Raw genomic sequence first — 20,737 nt, forward strand, 5'->3', positions numbered from 1 at the left:
TCCAAATATAATTTCATTATAAAATACCATATCCGAATATTCTCCGAGTACTCGCTACTCCGACCGAACGAGTACCGAATAACAAGTTCGGCAACATTACATTTACTGATAGGAGACGATCATCTCTCACTACCTCTCACATTTTTAATTAAATATATTAAAATGTAATTTAATAATTATATAAATATTTAAAATAATAAAATAGGAATATTTCACTAAATTAATTAAAAACCATTAAATACTTAGAAACAAAACTTAAATAAAAAAATAGAAAGTAAGTCTACTTGAAATATATTTTTTCATAATTTCCTTTTATCCTCAAAACCATCATGAGTTCGTCTCCTAAAAGATGGTCAATGTTTTGCGTTAAAAATTCCATATTGCTTTTTTTGTTATTCTTCTCGTGCTTTTTGCTTCTCGGTTAATTTATCTTTTTTCAAATTGCAAACGACTTCCAAAATTCAAATTATATATTCTGAAGCTACTTGTCACCTTGCGTATGTCATCATTTTTATCCGATCAAGCTGCATTAGACAAATATCCTCTTTTTTTTCCTTGTTTGTACTGATTGGACGAACTGTCCTTCGTGATCAAGGTCGCTATCTTGGTTTAAGTCAGACCTGAAATTAGCATCCGATGAAGTCATATAAATCATTTTAGGTTTTTCTGTTCTTTTTGAACCACCATTTTCTTCTTCTATTTCGATAAACTCTTTCCATTTTTGGCGACCGGATAAAAACTTCCAAACATTTGACAAATTTGAATGACTTTCCACTATTGTTGATTTTAAATATTTCAAGCCTCGTCTCGAAAATGTTTATACTGCTTTGTCAACTTTTTCTTTGGCTAATCAAGTTGTTGTACACCGCGTTGAACTTTGTAACTATCTTATTCATTTCATGAAACTTAGTTGTACATTGGTACTTTGTACGATACTCGTCAAGACCCATTTCATTGTGAAACCGCTCTGTAATGCATCGCCAAAAATGTTCTTGCGCATGCGCATTTTCGTACATAGGATCCTCGAAAATGTTGATCCATGATTCATCTAATACGCTCTTCTTCTGGTTCCCATTGTCGAGGGACTACCTTTTTTTCCAAGGCTTTGCCCTTTCTTTTTCTTTTGGGGTCGGATGGTTCCGGTTCAAGTTCGAGTTCGTGTTCGGGTTTGGGTTTCGTTTCCCGAACAAATTTGATTTCCGGCTCGATCGGGGGTTTGCTTCTTGGAATGTATTTGGGGAGAACCGAAAAATTGTGAAAATATGTTGGGCTAATGGGTGGCATAGAGTAATATTGTGATATTTGTTGATGGTGAAATTGTTGGGGTTGGGGGTGAAAAAATAGGAGCACCAATTTTTGGTTGGTAAACCGACTGATCAACAACAAAAATATTTCAAATCGGAGTTGTTGAACTACTTGCGCGCAATTTATTTTGGCCGAATCATGGGGTGATTTTTGTGGGATGATTGTTTGGATTCATTTTGATAGTAGAAAGTGTAGTATTGCGTGTAAAATGAGTAGTAAAAAGTATAGTGGTTGTGTGGAATAAAGTTTTTGGTAGTATAGTATTTATAGTGGTTAAAAAAAATGGCCGTAGTTGGAGATGTATCGGTAAAGGAAGAAAAATTGGACGCCGTGAAGCTTTGTAGCATGGAATGGAAACCGTACCATTGGTCACCGGTCAGTATAGTGTTCACCAATATATCACAGTGTCGCACAATACCTCTCGTAATGTAGAGTTTTTGACCAAAATATGGTTAATGAAAAAATTATTACCAATCCAATGTAGTTTCAAAAATACTTACCAAATTAGTATTTTTCTTATTTTTCTTTTATTTTTTAGTTTTTTCTTATTGTTTTTATTTTATTTTCTTATTAGTTTTTTTTTACTAAAGAGTATCATTTATATTTGTATATCCCTTTTTTATTTCAAATTTCTCATGGGACTCGTTTATGAATTCTATATTCGTTTAAAATCAGGTAAACTCTTTAATTCATTCAATCACTTATAATAATAAATATTTTATTAAATTAAATTAAAAAATAATCTAAAAAATTATATACCGAGATTATCTAAACATTCAATAGTTCATTTTTTTAATATTTGTGAAAATGTTAATCTTTTGACGAGGAATTTCATCAAGTAGTAACCAATCTCTTACAATTTTATCATTTGTAAATTTTTGTTGTAGTTTATGGTATTAGTAATGATTTTAATGTGTGTTGTGTTGATTATACTATTGATGTATTCTTCAATTGTAATCACAATTACTACATGGAATTTTTGGGACGAATAAAAATATCTTTCCTGGCTAGTAAAGAAAATAATGATGCTAGTGAATAATTTTTCGAATTACTATTTTTAATTTAATTTCAATAAAATAAGAATTATTATAAGTGATTTTTTTTAAATGAATTAAAAAGTTCAATTGATTTTTAATGGAGACGGAAATTATGAAGAGTGCTGTGCGAAATTTGAAATAAAAAGGGATATACAAAAGTAAAGATACTCTTTATTAAAAAAACTGATATTTAAAATTTTAAAAGAAAACCGAACAACTAAAAAATAGAAAGAAAAGAAAAAACACTAATTTAATAAATATTTTTGAAACTTGGTAAATATTTTTTTCAATAATCATATTTTAATTAAAAACTCTTTTATAAAATCCGAAAAACAAACGTGCTCAACATATATCCCAAATCCACGTGTTTATGAATGAGTTAAATGAATGGATACCCTCTTTGAATATGAATATATTTTGTATGGGTAAATGTGGAAAAAGTAAAAAGGCAATAGAACATAGAATTATAGAAACATATTATGAACGCCCACCGCTTTCCATCCTCTGTTTCCAGCATACCCACAACGCTCTCGCCCATAATTAAAGATTTCCATTACAGTTTCGTTTCTATCTCTGATTTGTGTCCATATCTTCACTCAAATCTTCCCAACCAACGCATCGAATCGTATTCGATTTAAACGAACCCAGAATCACTGCCACAATTGATGATTCTTTTTCCTTATTCTTCGTGATTTTCGGAGCTAAAATCAACGAATTCGGTGAGCTTTCTTCGTTTTCATTGTGAAGTTTCATGTCTTTGCAATTTTTTGTTTCTGCTGATTATAGATACATGTGAGCTTTCTGATTTTATGAATCGGTGAATTTGACCTGAGTTTATTCCGAATTTAGTTCTTATTGTGGTATCTGCTGTGATCCATTCGTGCTCCCTCGGCTTCCAAAGTGTTAATGCAATTAACGATTCTTTCCACAAATTTAAGAAATCTGCAGTTTAGAATGGACCATTTGACATTCTAATTCAAGTTTTTGAATTTTAAGAACCGTTTCTCTTTATTGTATGTTTTGACAGTGAAGATGGAGGTGCTTATTCCTAACGAAACTCAGGTGAGTAAATATTCTACTAATGAAATCAATACGAAGCAAAAAGTCTGCAACTTTCTTCAATATGGAAGAAAGAGAAAGCTTCAACCCCTAATTGATCCTCAAAAACGAAGTGACAAAGTTTCATCACCGAAGAGGACAAGAACTTCTATCAAGAAAGACACTCCATGGATCAAAACTAAAGCTTTTCATGGAAAGAACATACCAAGTTACGCCAGTGCCCCTGATATCTGTGATTCTGATGAGGATGATAGCGAGGAAGAAGATGATGATTATTATGAATACATTCCATCTTCATCACGAAGGTCTAATACCATGAAGGTAGACACTTGCACTTCAATCCCATCCATATATCCACGTGGCATTTTTTTTTAAATTCACGAATGTGATTTATTTCCAGCTGGATCATAAAAGTGGAAAGGAGCCTTTGAAGTGTCACCAATGTAAGAGAAATGATAGAATAAAATTTATTCCTTGTTCCAAGTGTAAAGAAAAACTGTACTGTGTCCACTGCATCAAGCAATGGTAAATCCCGAAATCACCCTTTCAAGAAATGGTAAAAAAAAAAAAAACATTTCTTGATTAAAAAAATGTGTTTTCTTGAGTATTTAGGTATCCTCAATTGTCAGAAGAAGACATTGAAGAGATATGCCCATTTTGTCGTGGAAACTGCAATTGCAACTTGTGCTTACACTCGAATATTAAGGTTTGTGAGATGTTCTACATATTGAAGAAATTAAATTATCAAATCATTTACTGTTGATATTAATGAAAAACAGATGCCAAAAATAGAATTTGATGATGATGCGAAGTTGCAGCATCTTCACTATCTAATCAACTCTCTCCTTCCATTTATAAAACAAATTCGGGAAGAACAAATGAAGGAGATAACCGTTGAAGCATTTGCTCAAGGTTTGTTTAAAAGAAAACCACCCTCTTACCTTCTTTGGCATTTAATTTAGGGTTAAATGTAAGAATTAACAACACACTTTCCTCTATTTTTGTATTATAGCATCGCTCTTTCGTTTCTTTTTGTTATAGCATTGTACTTTCAACGTTTTTTATTAAAACATCTTAATTCGAAATATCTACCGAATTTTAGCAATTGTAGTTTTAATTTTAATTTTTTTTTCTTTTTTGGAGATTATATTTTTTTTTTTGAAGAATTTTAGCGGGGACCACCGATAAAGTGTTTCCGCTAAATATTCAAAAGTTGGTCATTTTAGTAATTAGCCCTCGACAAATCTACCAATTATAGCAGTGAAATTGCTTTTTTATTTGGATGACATTGCTATAATTAGTAACAATGAAACATGAAGAAACAAAAGTGTAATACTATAATGACAAAATTACAAAAATAGTCCCTGTGGTTTACCAAATGTCACAAACTTAGTCCCTGCTAATTTTTTTTGATGCACATGGTCCTTGTATATAGATTATAGAGCCTTCAAAAACTTTCTCTTCGTGTAGGGGTGCCACAATCTTCAATACGAATCCAGCAAACAAACTGTTCCAATGATGAACGCATCTATTGGTAATTTTCTCATATATAACATTTCATATATCCATAATCACCTTATTATCTTTTTCCTATTGGCCCTTTTTTTTTCTTGGAACAGTGATCACTGCTCAACATCAATCGTTAATCTTCACAGAAGTTGTTCAAACTGTTCATATGAACTTTGCCTTACATGCTGCCATGAAATACGAAACAACAATCTTCTTGATGAAAAAGTTACTTTTGGGTACTTACATAGAGGTTCTGATTACATCCATGGTGGCTATCCATTACCCAACACTTGTCATGAATATATTTCAACTGAAGAATCAAGTTCTATCACAAAATGGGTAGCTGAAGATAATGGGAACATATTTTGTGCCCCAAAAGAAAATGGTGGATGTGGTGATTCTTTATTGGAGCTCAAACGGATCTTACAAGAAAATTGGATTGAAATTTTGGAAAAGAGAGCGGAATATATATTGAATAATTTCAAATTTGATCAACCGAATGTTGGATTATTGGAAAATGGTGGTGATAGTTATATGTATTTTAGGGCGGGTAATAGGGAAGGCTCGGATGGGAATTACCTATATTGCCCTTCATCGAAAGATGTAAAAAGGAGGGAGGAGATTGTCCGCTTTCGTGACCACTTTGCTAAAGGTGAACCTGTGATTGTGAGGGAGGTATTAGAGGAGACAAGTGGTTTAAGCTGGGACCCGATGGTGATGTGGCGTGCATTGGGTGAACATGTGGATGAAAATGTCCGTTTAAAGATGTCGGAGGTGAAGACTATTGATTGCTTGGCTGGTTGTGAGGTAATTTTGGCTATTGTAACTAAAATATTGTTTCTTGTGGTTATAACTTATAAGGGCTAATCATGAAAATGACCAAAAATGAGAGGGTCATATCACAAAATGCGGATCTTTTGAACATTTATTACAAAATGACCACGTATTTTTTTTTCGCGAAATAACATCGTTTTCGTGAAAAAAAATATGAAAACTCCGTGAATTTTCTAATGATTTTTGTAACGGGGAACACTGATAAAGCAATATCTCGAAATAGGTGGTCATTTGCGATAAATGTTTGAAAGGTGGTAATTTTGTGATAAGAACTTCCCATTTTTGGTCATTTCACATAACGATTAACAATGAAAGTGCATCACCTTTTAAAGCTCTTTTTTTTTTTTTCAAATAATATGCAGGTTGAAATTAGTACTAAGAAATTTTTCAAAGGTTACACAGAAGGAAGACAATATTTAAATTCATGGCCAGAGATGCTGAAGCTAAAGGATTGGCCTCCATCCGATAAATTTGAGGACCTTTTGCCACGTCATTGTGATGAGTTCATAAGTGCATTGCCTTTTCGAGACTACACCGATCCAAAAACTGGTTTTCTAAATCTTGCTGTGAAGTTGCCACCTGATGTTGTAAAACCAGATTTGGGCCCCAAAACATATATTGCTTATGGAATGGCCCAAGAACTTGGAAGAGGGGATTCTGTCACCAAGCTTCATTGTGATATGTCGGATGCGGTATTATTATATCATCCTACTTTCATTGCTTTCTTTCAATGCTATAACTCGGTAGATTTTTTCAAAATATAATTGACTATATAAGAACAAATTCGAAGTATAATGGTCTAATTTGGTAGATTTTTCAAAGTGTATCGACTTAATAAGAAAAAAAAAGATCAAAACTACAATGTTGTAATAGAACGAAAAGAAAGTTGGACTATAATGCACAAATAGATGAAAGTATGTTGCTATTTCTTGCATTCGTTCATGTCTTTTTGTCACACCATAGTACTTTAAAAAATACACCTTATTTTGAGCAATACCATCCAAATAAATAACGATTTTTACGGGTAGAGTTTTCAAAATAGAATGGTCTAATAATAATAAAATTGGAAGTAGAATGTTATAGTTGGATAGATTTTTCAAAGTATGATATTGTGATAGAAAGAAATATAAGTAGGATGCTTTGATACATAAAATTAATGAAAGTATGTTGTTATTTTCTGCATTCAGGTGAATATATTGACACACGCCATGAAAGTATCGATTAGTGACAAGCAACAATTAGCAATTCAAAAATTAAAAAGAAGACACAAAATTCAAGACGAAAGAGAGAAGAAGGAAAATATTGTTCAATGTGATTTATATGATTGTCATCCACAAGAGGATTGGGGGGACAAAGGTGGTGCTCTTTGGGACATATTTAGAAGGGAAGATGCGAAGATGTTAGAAGAGTATTTATTGAAACACTCGAAAGAATTTAGACACACATATTGTTGTCCCGTTAATAAGGTAAAAATTATTTTTAATTTCTTGACCTTTTGTAATTTGTGGTTATGAGGTAATTAGTTAATAATTAATGGTATATGTAGGTTTATCACCCTATTCATGATCAAGCTTTTTATTTGACCTTGGAGCATAAAAGGAAGCTAAAAGAGGAATATGGTTAGTATTTACGAAATTACCCTTAATTATTTAATAGGACTTTAATTCATATAAAATTATATGTTTAGGTGTAGAACCGTGGAGTTTTGAACAACGGGTGGGAGAGGCAGTTTTTATTCCTGCTGGATGTCCACACCAAGTCCGAAATCTCAAAGTAAGTTCCTTTTTCCATTTGTATTATTATTTTTTTTTTTCATTTTTTTTGTTTTCCCCTTTTTATCTTATTTGTTCCTTCTTGATCGTTCATGCATAGGTTAAACATATTTCAGTTTTAAAGAGTAGGTTAAACATATTTCAGTTTTAAAGAGTACGAAATTTAAAAAATTTAATGGTTAAACACATTAATATCCATTCTAGTTATGGAAATTTGGAAACAAGGAATATGGTGTTAATAATATGCTAAATGGTTGGCCAATAGACATTCATTGCTACTTAAAAACAAATAAATAATATAAAAAATAGGCTTTATTTGTGGCATTCTTTTAAGTCTTGTAACTTCTCGTAAACATGTGAAATTTGAGTTTCTATGCTTACAAAAAAAGCCATATGCCCAATAATGCCATCCTCTAAAAATTTGTATTTTTAGTTTTCTTCCAAAAATTCCCCTCATTTGCATTTTCTCTGACTGGTTCAATTTTCTTTCACACTTCTATCGAATCCAATCTTGATGTCTTTTTAATTGTACACCTTTCTTTCTCTTTCAAACTTCCAAAACTAATGCTTCCATTGCAGCACCCGCTTCTAATGTGTTGCAATGATGCAATAATAAGAGGGGAGGTTTAGTGGCATAACAAGGAAACAAACTTTATAATGTATGCAATAATGGGTTAAGTTCCTATTTTTGTGCTGAATGGATTATGTCCAGCTGAAGATTCCGTACCCGTAAGGGGAAAAAATTTGTTAGAATTTTAGCAACCTTGTAGTGGGTGCACATTGCAAGTTGCACAAATTGGTCCAAACATTGAAACCGCTTGACCAAAACTAGAATGAAGCTGAAAAAAAAATCAAAATGAGGGTATTATTTTGTTCTTGATTCTCAGTTCTTGGAAAAATAAAGTATTTTGGTCATAACTAGCCAAAAAATGCACCTAATTGCTTTCTTTCCTTTCAGAAATATTTCCCAAATGGAATATGTAAAGCTTTCAAAATATTTATAATTTTATATTGAGCATATAAGTTGAAGCGAGCGTGTTTGGATGGATAGAATATTGGATAGAATAGAATGAACTATATAATCTTAATGGGGGAAAGCATTCAATTCGGTGACATGTTGGTTGAAATGCAAAACATGAAATGAATTTGTTTATATTATACATTAGACGTGTTCGGCAAAATTAGCTGGTAGAGGGTAGCTTGTAGCGGTTAGCGGTTAGCTTGTAGCTTGTAGCGTTTTGTTAAACGCTACATGAAGTAGCATTTGAATTTGGAGCGTTTTGTTTAAACTAAACGCTAGAAGCTTGTAGTGCCAAACAAGGTTTTTTGTTCAAAACGGAGCGTTTTGTCAAACGCTAGAAGCTAGAAGCTCTCAAACGCTCCGTGCCGAACACGCCCATTGAATCAGTATATATTATAAACCTACTTTATAAATTATGTATTTATAATTAATAATTTTTTATTTACAAGATAAAAATATTAAACCTAATAAAAGCTCTTGAAAAACCAATATATATATATATATATATATATATATATATATATATATATATATATTCTTTTTCTATTTCTAATAAAAATAATATATATATTTTTCTTGTTCTATTTCTAAAATTCCAATTGTAATTTGAATAAAGTCATCAAAGGTCTTTTTGCGGATGTCTACAGGACGGATTCTTTTTTAAATCTTTTAAACTCCATTTTTGTCTTATTAGAATTTGGGAACGATGCGATCACCCCCTATATCTAAATGTAGTTAAAACAAATGTTTTTTGGCAATAAAAGTCGTAATATCTAAATGTAGTTAAAACAAATGTTTTTTGCCAATAAAAGACGTCGTGACGTTCGTAGTAGAGGTGTAGAAAAACGGGTTAGTAATTTGGCATGGACCAGGTTCTGGGTTTGATCAATGTAAGCTTAAATTCGGGTCTGGTCAAGCCTAGGCATGAACCTATATAACCCAGGATGTTGAAACCCATATGTAACTAGAGATGTACAAAAAAATCGATTTGGAAATTGAAATTGGTTTGACGGAATACACACCGGTTTAGTGCCGAACTAACGATTTATACTGGTTGAGGGTTATAGTCGTTAAACTGATTTGGAACCGGCTTTGAATATGATTTGGGGGATAGAGATTTTTTTGTGCCAAACAGTCATATAGCCGGGGGCGGACACGACATAGGATCTCCTACTAGGGGCGGACACGACATAAGATCTCCTACTAGGTGTGGAACAAGAAAAAAAATTCGCCTGTAGTGGCACATTTTCTTTTATATAGTTGCACATTTTTTAAGTAGTGGCATAATAGTAGAAAAAAAAATTCAAAATTTTTTGAACTGCATACAGAAAAAGGTGTTGTCGGTGCCACTACCGGCACCCACATAGAATCACCCCTGCATATAGCTATTTTATAGTTGTTTTTTTTTTCTTCCAAAAATGACCCTTTTGCATCTCATTTTCTGGTATAAATAGGTATGGGATGTTAGCTTTCTTACACCACTCAAAAACGCTCTCTAATATCTCAAAACACAATCTTTCTCATTGCTCACTTGCTTTATTAACTTCTCCTTGCTAGCAATGGCATCCGAATGTGGTCGATCACAATCTTCCGTTGGTGTTGGAGTTTCGGCAAACAATCTACCGGTTGTTAAAGTTTTAGCTACAAAAAGAAGGTTGTTGATTTGGCAACAATATGGCTTGTGTGAAATGTTGAGCATTCCGAAGAAATGTGGCCTCTTCTTAAAGGAAGGTGAAAATACGACATTTAAAAACCATGTAAATTGTATTGTTAATCGATGAAATTTGGCCCAAAACGGGAAGATGGAAAAGTTCATGATTCAAGAAAGTTTACCTTTTTACCATACTCGATTTGTGGAGTACTTAAGGAGAATGCTCTCCTATGATGAGCAACGAGGCATGCATGATGTGCTCCTATGTGCATGGGAGGTCGCCATGTACATCCTTCAAGAACGAAGGTTCTAAAAGCAGTTGCATGGCGTCCCATGATTGATCAACAATTAAGGTGTCCCCTTCATGGGCTCTCATGGGCTAATTATGGATAGGTCTTGCCCACCATAATTAGGGTTTCTAATGCTTGCCTATAAATAGGCACATATAGGAACATACCTCCTTCATTATGCTTTGCACATATACATGTGTGTGACACAGATTCAAGAAGAGCAATCAGTGTAAGCTTGAGAGCATATCCTTTTGAGCAGTTTGTAAGCAATCAATATCCTTTTGTTTTGAGAGCTCAAGTGAGGTGAAACATTTGTGAGTAATTGTAATTATTTTTGGAAGTTAATAAAATCTTTTCTCTCTTTTGTTTGCCCGTGGACGTAGTCGAATTGACTGAACCACGTTAAATACCGTGCTCCGATTTTACAGTTTTTCGTTTCAAGTTTTTCATAAATTTTATTTTGTGTGTTTTACCGAAGTTCGTTAATCATCTGTCTCAACTTTTTAACTTATTTTGTTGAAACAGGTTTGACCTGTGTATTACACATGTTGATTAAAAAAAGATTAAATATCTAAGGGTAACATTACATATTTTTTAAAGTAAATTTTTTGAAATAAGAAACATATTCATTGCAATTTACTATCACATTTATTATATTTAATACTTTACATATATAAGTATAAGTCTTAATGTCTTATGTAGCTTATTAATTTTAAAAATTGAAAAAACCAGAAATTGACATGTGCATATTATTTATTTCAAAGATATCACAAAATGACAAGTCTAAAAAATCATAAGAGATTGACATGTGACAAAATGTATCTTTATTTATTAGAGTAAGAAGATTTCCCTGTAGTTATTGAAATCAACTATGAAATAATAATTTTTGAAATAATAATTTTTACACTAAATTGATATAAAATTGCTACTATTTTGACAATATGATAAGATAAACATTTATTTAAATCACATTAGCTTTACACTTATGTTCTTGCAGTCGTGTACGAAAGTTGCAGCTGACTTTGTTTCTCCAGAAAACATTCAAGAATGCATACGATTAACATACGAGTTCCGTAAGCTTCCAAGAGGTCACAAGGCCAAAGAAGACAAACTAGAGGTGAGACATAATTTTTAACCCATTACAACATTAACTTTTCATCATACTTTCTAGTAAATTGAGCAAGATTGTATCTTTTCTGTGAAGCAGATAAAGAAAATGATCGTGCATGCTATGCACCAAGCTCTTACTGATTTTGAGGAATTGATGCATACACACCAAACAAACTAACATGTAATGTTTTAGAATGCATAGGAAGATGAGTATTGAGTATATACTTCAATGTTCATGGAGCCATTTGTGTTTTGCTCTAACAAATATAGAGTTTTGGAGCATTAGAATTTAGATTTACTCTTTTGTTATGTTTTACACTTTGATGAACAGTCTTACTAATTTGATTATTCTGGCGATGAGAAATAACTCGTTGCATGCTTTTCTTTGTATGTATGTTTTTTGATCTTTTGATTATTTTGATCATAAGAAATAAGAAATTTAGAATAAATGTACCAAACATGGCAAATGGGCTATTGATCTTAAATGCATAAAAAATGAGTTCTTTAATATTTTGCTGAAAAAAATCCGATATATATATATATATATATATATATATATATATATATATATATATATATATATATATATATATATATATATATATATATATATATATATTTCTTTGTATGTATGTTTTTTGATCTTTTGATTATTTTGATCACAAGAAATAAGAAATTTAGAATAAATGTACCAAACATGGCAAATGGGCTATTGATCTTAAATGAATAAAAAATGAGTTCTTTATTATTTTGCTGAAAAATCCGCCATATATATATATATATATATATATATATATATATATATATATATATATATATATATATATATATAGGGTGAGGTTCAATAGAGAACCATAATTAACCAAGGAACCAAGGAACTAATCTTTTTTTCAACTTTTAAAACTTATTTTTAATCAAAAAAAAAAAACTAAAAATACAGAAATTCATAACCAATGAACTAATCCTTTTTCCAATGATATCAAATTCGATTTTTTTTTACGTCAAATTCACAATGTGAATCTTTGAAAATTCACAATGTGAATCCGGATTCACACGGTGAATCCGAAAAACATTTTTCACATTCACAATGTTAATATATGAATTTAGATATTTTTAGATTTTTTTTCGATAAAGAATAAACTCTAGAAATTGAAAAAAAGTTTTGGTTCCTTGAAGAACCAATAATTATGGTTCTCTATTAAACTTTTCTAATATATATATATATATATATATATATATATATATATATATGGGTTTGTCCATCACAACATTCTAAATTATTTAAAAGATATAAACTACAAAATTATATATCAATTTAATGTAAGAATTTTTATTTTATAGTTAATTTTTTATTATTTTTAATTAGTTTAATATTGTAATATTAAAAAGTATTTAAAAATGTTCTTATTAAACGGTGTGATTCCAAAGTCCAAACAACATTTGAGTTATTCTATGCAAATCTAAAACCTCAAATTCTTTTAAGGGTTATTTCCATAAAAGACCCTACATTTTGATTTTTTTTCTTTTTAGACCTAAAAGTTTTTTCTTTTCCGAAAAAGACCAAACTTTTACCTTTTACTTGTTACTTTAGACCCTAATAGGTAAATTAAGTATTTTTATTTCATAAAAGACCCAACATTTTGTACTTTTTTCCAGTTTAGACCTAAAATATTTTTTATTTCAAGACTATTTGTATAAAAAACGTGATTATATCCTTTTAGTTTAAAAATATACATCGATTTAAACAATATAATTATTATGCCTACATTTATTTATGATTGTAAAATTCTTTGTCCATGCATATTTATAAAAAAAGACCCTATATTTTGTAGTTTTTTCCGTTTTAGACCTAAAATGTTTTTTTTTTCAAAATAAACTCAACTTTAAAATTGGTTATAATCTTCAAGACCAAATATATAAGGTACTTTTTTATTACGCCGAAAAAGAAAGTACACATGTATACACTAAAAAATATTATCTGATCTATTATCTTTTGAACGAATATAACCTAGAAGAATTGCAAAATTTTATTTTTGTCTAAAAGATATATCTTGGATATATATTATATCATTAAACTTGATATATTATTTATAAAAAATGTTATTATTACTGCTAATAAAAAGTTCGATGTTAATTTGATATTTTTTTGTAACATGGATAATACATGGCTAGGAAGAATCTTTTAGCATAATAACATTTTTTTTATTTGTAGGAAATAAACATACCAGGTAATTTAACAAAACTGTATACAAAATATTTTTTTTTAGTTTGTCTATTATACTTATTTCGTGAGTTTGGACATATTTCCCTCTCTCACTTTTCTATATTATTTTTTTGGTTGAATTTTTTAATCAATTTTTTTGGAACAGTTAACAAACGAACTAACTATCATACTCCTAAACCAAAGCCATAGAATATTTTGTAGCATTAGCACGTTATTGAATAATATGGTATAACTATATCAAATACATACATAAAAATATTAATCCTAAACATTCATAATAGTTTTGTTTAGATATATCAAATTCAAGTTTTGTTTAAAATTGCAAAATCTTATTTTATATACAGTTTATTAAATTACATGGTATGTTGTTTTTTTCTACAAATAAAAAAATTGTTATTATGCTAAAAGATTCATCTTAGCCATGTATTGTCTATGTTACCAAAAAACATCAAATTAACATCGAACTTTTTATTAGCGGTAATAATAACATTTTTTATAAACAATATATCAAGTTTAATGATATAATATATATATATATATATATATATATATATATATATATATATATATATATCCAAGATAAAGTTTAATTATATCTTTTAGAAAAAAATAAAATTTTGTAATTCTTCTAGGTTATATTCGCTCAAAAGATAATAGATCAGATAACATTTTTTTGTGTATACATGTATACTTTCTTTTTCAGTATAGTCAAGAAGTACCTTATATATTTGGTCTTGAAGATTATAACCAATTTTAAAGTTGAGTTTATTTTGAAAAGAAAAACATTTTAGGTCTAAAATGGAAAAAAGTAACAAAATATAGGGTCTTTTTTTTTATAAATATAGGTGAAAAAGAATTTTCCAATCATAAATAAATGTAGGCATAATAATTACATTGTTTAAATCGATGTCTATTTTTAAACTAAAAGGATATAATCATGTTTTTATACAATTAGTCTTGAAATAAAAAACATTTTAGGTCTAGATTGGAAAAATGTATAAAATATAGGGTCTTTTATGAAATAAAAATACTTAATTGACTTGTTAGGGTCTAAAATAACAAGTCAAAGCTAAAAGTTAGGTCTTTTTCGGAAAAGAAAAAAGTTTTAGGTCTAAAAAGAAAAAAAATCAAAATATAGGATCTTATATGGGATCTTTGGGCGGTTTGTACTTTGTATTTCACCATAAAGACGCCTGAATGATTTTGAGATTCACGCAGTACACACGTTCTCACATCTCCATTGAAGTGCCCATAAAGTTTTCCCATCTCCATTGAAGTACCCATTAAGTTTTCCCCAATTCTTCAGGAAGCTACGTCTATGGTCTATATGCACATCACCATGAATTTACCCTAAGAAGCGGAGATACCAGAAGAAACTATGATGAAAAGAGCACCACCTGTTTCATCTTCATTGTTTTCAAAATCCCAGAATTTGTGGCTTATTTGGAAGCTTTTGATTCTTCTGAGCATCATTTTTTTAGTCATGACACTTGCGCGAATTCAGTTTTATTATGATACTTCCCCACAGTCTTCTTCGGGTCGAGTTTATCGGCGATCTCAGCTTCCTATGATCGATGATGAGGGTTTTGAAGGAAACCCTAGAATTGCTTGCTTGTTTCTAGTCCGTCGCGATCTGCCCCTTGATTTCCTCTGGAAAAGCTTCTTCGAGGTTAGTGCTAAAAACATTTCTGTAGTGTTAAATCATCCATTAATCAGTTGTCATCATCATCCCATCTCATTCTTCGTTTCTGTATCATTTGATTGGATTTAAATACGGTTAATAAGATGAATACTTAGCTTGATTTAATCAACATTGAATTACTAAAAATGTAAACGAATCAGGGGTGTTTAGATGCACTATGTGAAAGCGATTATAGCAAATTGAAGAATGTGTTTTATCTGAACACCCAAAACTTCATTGATAGCTAGTAATTTAAGTTCGAAAACTTCCATGGATCATACACAGATCTTAAATTGCTGGGATTTGTTCTCTTGTCCATAAATCCATAGAGTAAATAACATATGTGCAGAATGCTGATGCAGCGAATTACTCAATTTATGTTCATTCAGAGCCTGGTTTCATATTCGATGAAACCACCACAAGGTCCAGCTTCTTCTTCAATCGACAGTTAAGCAACAGCATCAAGGTAATCAAAGATTCCACTTTATATTTGTTTCTAAATGTTCTATAAATTCTTTATCTTTATAATCATCAAATCAATAGCATTCAAATTGTCTCTTATCTTGTGAAATGATTTCAGTGTTGATGTTGCAGGTAGATTGGGGTGAATCAACCATGATTGAAGCCGAAAGATTGCTTCTTCAAGCAGCTCTTGAAAATCCAGCAAACCAGAGATTCATTCTCTTATCAGACAGGTAAGTATATCCTTAAAAGACTGTTGTTAACTTGTTATAGTAGCTATAGTTACAGCAAATCAGAGTAAATGACCATTTTACCCTTTTCCTACAGCTGTGTTCCCCTGTACAATTTTACCTATATTTACAACTATCTCATGGGCTCTTCTAAAAGTTTCGTGGACAGGTAAGTGGGCAACCATCTCTTGTAATAATCCCCTATTTTAAAATTTAAATTAAAGCTCTCTTTTTTTTTTTCATTGTATAAAGGGTATATAAGTAATTTTACACTGGTATGTGTATTGATCTTGGGTTTATGTTCTTGTGTTTAAGCTTTCTTGATATGAAAGAAGGTCGCTATAATCCTAGGATGTCTTCTGTTATACCAATGAGGAAATGGCGAAAAGGCTCACAGGTTAATTATATTTTCATTTTTAATATTATTATAAAACTGTATGCAAATGTACATGTTTTTACACTTTTATTGGTTTTTTAAAATGAAAATTTCAGTGGACTGCTTTAATTCGAAGCCATGCAAAAGTTGTTGCATATGATGACATCATATTTCCAGTTTTCAAGAAGTTATGTAAGGTAATAATACATCTTTTATATTACAATGTTTTTAATGCTAATTATTATCTTAATTCTTATTGTATGATATAAATTATAAAAGCCAAGAAAACCAAAATTTTATTTTGCTCTATCTATTTTTAATTTTTACTAATTTATTTAATAACTTTCAGCGACGTCCTCCCTTAGATTCCAGTAAAGGAAAGCAAAATCTTGTAAGTTACACTTACACCCTGTTCTTTCTATATTAAGTAAAAAAAGAAAAAACCCATAATAATTAGATTCTTGTTTCTTGTATAGAAACTTCAGAAGCAGCATAATTGCATTCCTGATGAGCATTACGTGCAAACATTACTTGCGGTAAAAATAAACATATTTTATTTTCTTATAAATCTTGATTTTTTTAAAAAATTGAAATAAAATTTTATTTTACATTTTCATTTTTGTCAAATTTCAAGATGAATGATCTGGAAGGTGAGCTTGAACGAAGAACAGTAACATACACTTTATGGATCCAATCCGCCACAAACATGGAAACAAAAAGTTGGCACCCCGTAACTTATAATTATGCAACATCTAACCCTCAACAAATAAAAAATATCAAGGTGACTTTTTTTTTTTTTTTTTTTAATCAAGATATTAATGAAGGACTTTTAGACCCAAGTTAAATAAATATAACTCAAATTGACTGATTTTAATATTGCAGGATATTGACCATGTGTATTATGAAACTGAACATAGAACAGAGTGGTGTCATAGTAATGCAATATTAGTCCCTTGTTTTTTGTTTGCTCGAAAGTTTTCAAGAGATGGAGGTATGAGGCTTTTGACCCAAGGAGTGTAGTGTAATGTAGTGTGAGGTTAATTATTTATATTGTTATTTAAAAAATATTGAGATTGGATAGTAGGTTGTTATTATAGGTATACAGGTCATACATAGTAAGAGTTGGTATTTTTTGTACTAATGAAAGTTGAATGATGTTTATTTGTACAAATTTGAAACTTTGTCATTCTCTTAAGTAATTTTCTTAATTATTAGTGCATTAGCTTAATGCACCTTATGCCCATATTATATACATTCTCATTTAGGTCATTATGATCACCTCTTTGTATTGTACAATGTATTTACTCGATCATAATGAAATATTTGCATCGAAAACTATTTAAGATTTCATGGTATCAAAACACTCATTCATTTTCCTTTCTCTTTTCTCTCTCGGGTTTACCATAACAACCAACAACATCTTCCTTGTTTCCGTTGATCACACAATGTTATCCTATTTTTTCCGTTTCTCTCAATATATCACATCATGGTGGAAGCCCCCGTCTCCAACAACAAATCCCACGACATCACAAATACATAAACCTATGTTCCTCTTGTCCTAGATCTCAATGAACATAACTTTGAAATGTTGAGTATGGTGTTATTGGACACTTAAACGACTCCATAAACCATATTAGACCTTAAGACATGGAATGGTTTAAGTTGGACTTGTTGGGAAAAATGTGGATATATGACGATATGACACTATAACACAATCTTTTCTCAATATGATTTTCAAAAAAGGATACAACTCGATATGTGTAAACTAGTTTTGAAGACTTATTTCGTGATAAAAAAAGCCCATGCTATAGAGTTAGACAATGAACTACGCATCATAGAGTTAGACATTTGATGATCAAGATATTGATCTTGCTCAAGCCTTAAATGTTATGACCATTAATCAACCCAATGTCGACTAGTATATTGATACTGCAGCAAGATCACTCTTAGGCTGTGTTTGGCGCGCCACAGCTAGCTTATTTTTCGAGCTTTTTTATGTTGTCGTGTTTGGTAAGCCAAAAAGTAGCTTATAAGCTAGCTTAAAAGCTAGTGTTTTGAAAAGCTACTTAGACTAGCTTTTTAGGAGTTTTTTTAAAAATTTCCAAATACACCCCTTAACTAATTATAGAAATACATACTCTTACATGTCCTTTTATGTAATTTTATATATTTCAGCTAGCTTTTCAGCTAGTTTTACCAAACGTTAATTTTTTATCAGCTAGCTTTTCAGCTATCAGCTAGCTTTTCAGCTAACAGTTAGCTTTTCAGTTAGTACGCCAAACATAGCCTTAACCTCAAACCTATGCATACTCACAACTTTTAGAAAAAAAAGCAACATAAATTCAATTATTGTTGGAAGTGGTTCCCTTATTCCTTTCACTCACATAGGTCAAACCCAACTAAACACACCTCACCGACCATTACTTCTCAATAAAGTACTTGTCTCATACACACACATCTTCACGAGCTTAATTTATGTCAGACAATTTATCAAACAAAAACATGTTTTTAGAGGTAACACACATCTTGACAATTTTTATTTTTATTTATATTTATATTTTTTATTTTTTTGTGAAGGATTTTCGAACCCGATAAACTAATTTTAGAGGTAACAATTATAGGGGAGATCTACCCATCCACATCTTCCATCCGTCCCTCCGTTGTTCCTCTTTCATCGAGTGTCTCCATATGGCATCAAAGGCTCGGTCATCCCAAATTTAATGTCATAAAGTATTTAGATTTGAATAGATTTATTTCTTTTAATAAAACCATATTTAATGTTTCTTTTCAAGCTTGTCGAGAACAAACATATTGGCCTACAATTTAGTACTATCAATTCTAATGTTTCTAGTGTGCATTCTTAACATATTGGCCTACAATTTAGTACTTTCAATTCTAATGTTTCTAGTATGCATTCCTATCTGTAGGCATCATCTATACCTACTATACAGATCATCTATACCTACTGTGAGTGGAACTAAATATTAGTTCTTATTTTTGGATCGTTTTTCTCATTTTCTATAAGTTTACATACTTCGTCAAAGAGTCGATTTATTCTTTAAATTTCTTCATTTTTATGTTTTGTAAAAAAACCGAATTTATCCATGAAATCAAGCCCTTCCGATATCAAATTACTAGGCGAGTCCCCATGCTTTTCGTGTGGATATAATTATCTAGTTATAATGATAACAAATATATTTCCTTAAAATATCTATGTCATTTTCATTAACTATGCAATAACTATTTTTATATACCGAATCAAAAGGTTGATATAAATTATTACCATAATACGGAACCATATGATAAAATATATTAATGCATGGTAATATTATTTTTGAAGTTGAATATATATATATATATATATATATATATATATATATATATATATATATATATATATATATAGACACACACACAATGAAAGTACATTTGAAATCCTAACTATCAATGGCATTATATACAGAGGAACCAAAGCCCTAACTAATATTAAGTCGAGCACACTTGCTCAAACTAACTACCAATAAAGGACGTCCATACCGCTTGAGGCTCCATTTTGATTTCGGGTTTTTACACTTTTACTCAAGCGGGTTGACATCCATTTAGGTCATCAATTCTCAAATCATATTGCACGGTATCCATTACGTGAGGCCCTCCAAGTTTTACATGATGACCCATTATGTGATATCACTGAATCAAGAATCAAAGCTGAACTCATTGCATAATTGATCAAATTATAATAACACATACAATCGATAATGGGGTTTTTTATTAGCGATCAAACTGGTTACTGAGTGTTGATGCACGACATTTTCAAAAGTTATCATTAATGGGCTATTTGGATGTACTAATTATTATGTAAAACCCCGTTTTCACTTTACAATATGATGAAATATAAACATTTGTTTATGAAACTCAAAGTAGAGATATAATTACTTTTAGTTAAAGTAATCCATACGAAAGTTATAGTAGATGAAAAATACGAACCCGTGAGTATAAAGAACGACAAAATCTAACGTCGTATGAGGAAGTTATTAATTTCGGAAGAGTATTTCACTATATAAATATCATATATTATTTATATAAAATAAAAGAGAAATATATTACATTTTAGACTGAGTAGTCTAAATAAAGGTCATAGTACTTGGAATTATGAACTCATAGATATAAAGAACATCA

The 20,737-nt window shown here is 30.5% G+C and overlaps 2 protein-coding genes across 3 annotated transcripts; both read left to right on the top strand.

The window, feature by feature from the left end:
- Positions 1–2,817: 2,817 nt before the first annotated feature.
- Positions 2,818–11,911, top strand: LOC145123537 (Transcription factor jumonji (jmjC) domain-containing protein). Of its 2 annotated transcripts, XM_079058745.1 has the most exons (13): positions 2,818–3,061; positions 3,370–3,722; positions 3,802–3,926; positions 4,014–4,107; positions 4,181–4,313; positions 4,872–4,935; positions 5,021–5,717; positions 6,107–6,436; positions 6,932–7,210; positions 7,291–7,363; positions 7,432–7,517; positions 11,476–11,595; positions 11,686–11,911. In XM_079058745.1, the coding sequence occupies exons 2-13, from the start codon at positions 3,375–3,377 to the stop codon at positions 11,764–11,766; spliced, it is 2,430 nt and encodes an 809-aa protein (XP_078914871.1). In that variant the 5' UTR covers positions 2,818–3,061; positions 3,370–3,374; the 3' UTR covers positions 11,767–11,911. The 2 variants fall into 2 exon arrangements, with proteins under 2 accessions (XP_078914871.1, XP_078914872.1); XM_079058746.1 differs by lacking the exons at positions 11,476–11,595; positions 11,686–11,911 and adding an exon at positions 10,095–10,728.
- A 3,063-nt stretch (positions 11,912–14,974) lies between these two features.
- Positions 14,975–17,804, top strand: LOC145127767 (glycosyltransferase BC10-like). Its single transcript, XM_079062900.1, has 10 exons — positions 14,975–15,481; positions 15,843–15,959; positions 16,088–16,188; positions 16,283–16,354; positions 16,501–16,582; positions 16,678–16,758; positions 16,911–16,952; positions 17,038–17,097; positions 17,196–17,342; positions 17,444–17,804. Exons 1-10 carry the CDS (start codon positions 15,191–15,193, stop codon positions 17,579–17,581), a joined length of 1,131 nt encoding a protein of 376 aa, XP_078919026.1. The 5' UTR covers positions 14,975–15,190; the 3' UTR covers positions 17,582–17,804.
- Positions 17,805–20,737: the final 2,933 nt, after the last annotated feature.

This window comes from Lactuca virosa, chromosome 7 (assembly GCF_052849685.1).
Source record: "Lactuca virosa cultivar CGN04683 chromosome 7, Lactuca_virosa_CGN04683_v6, whole genome shotgun sequence".
Taxonomy (NCBI): Eukaryota; Viridiplantae; Streptophyta; class Magnoliopsida; order Asterales; family Asteraceae; genus Lactuca; species Lactuca virosa.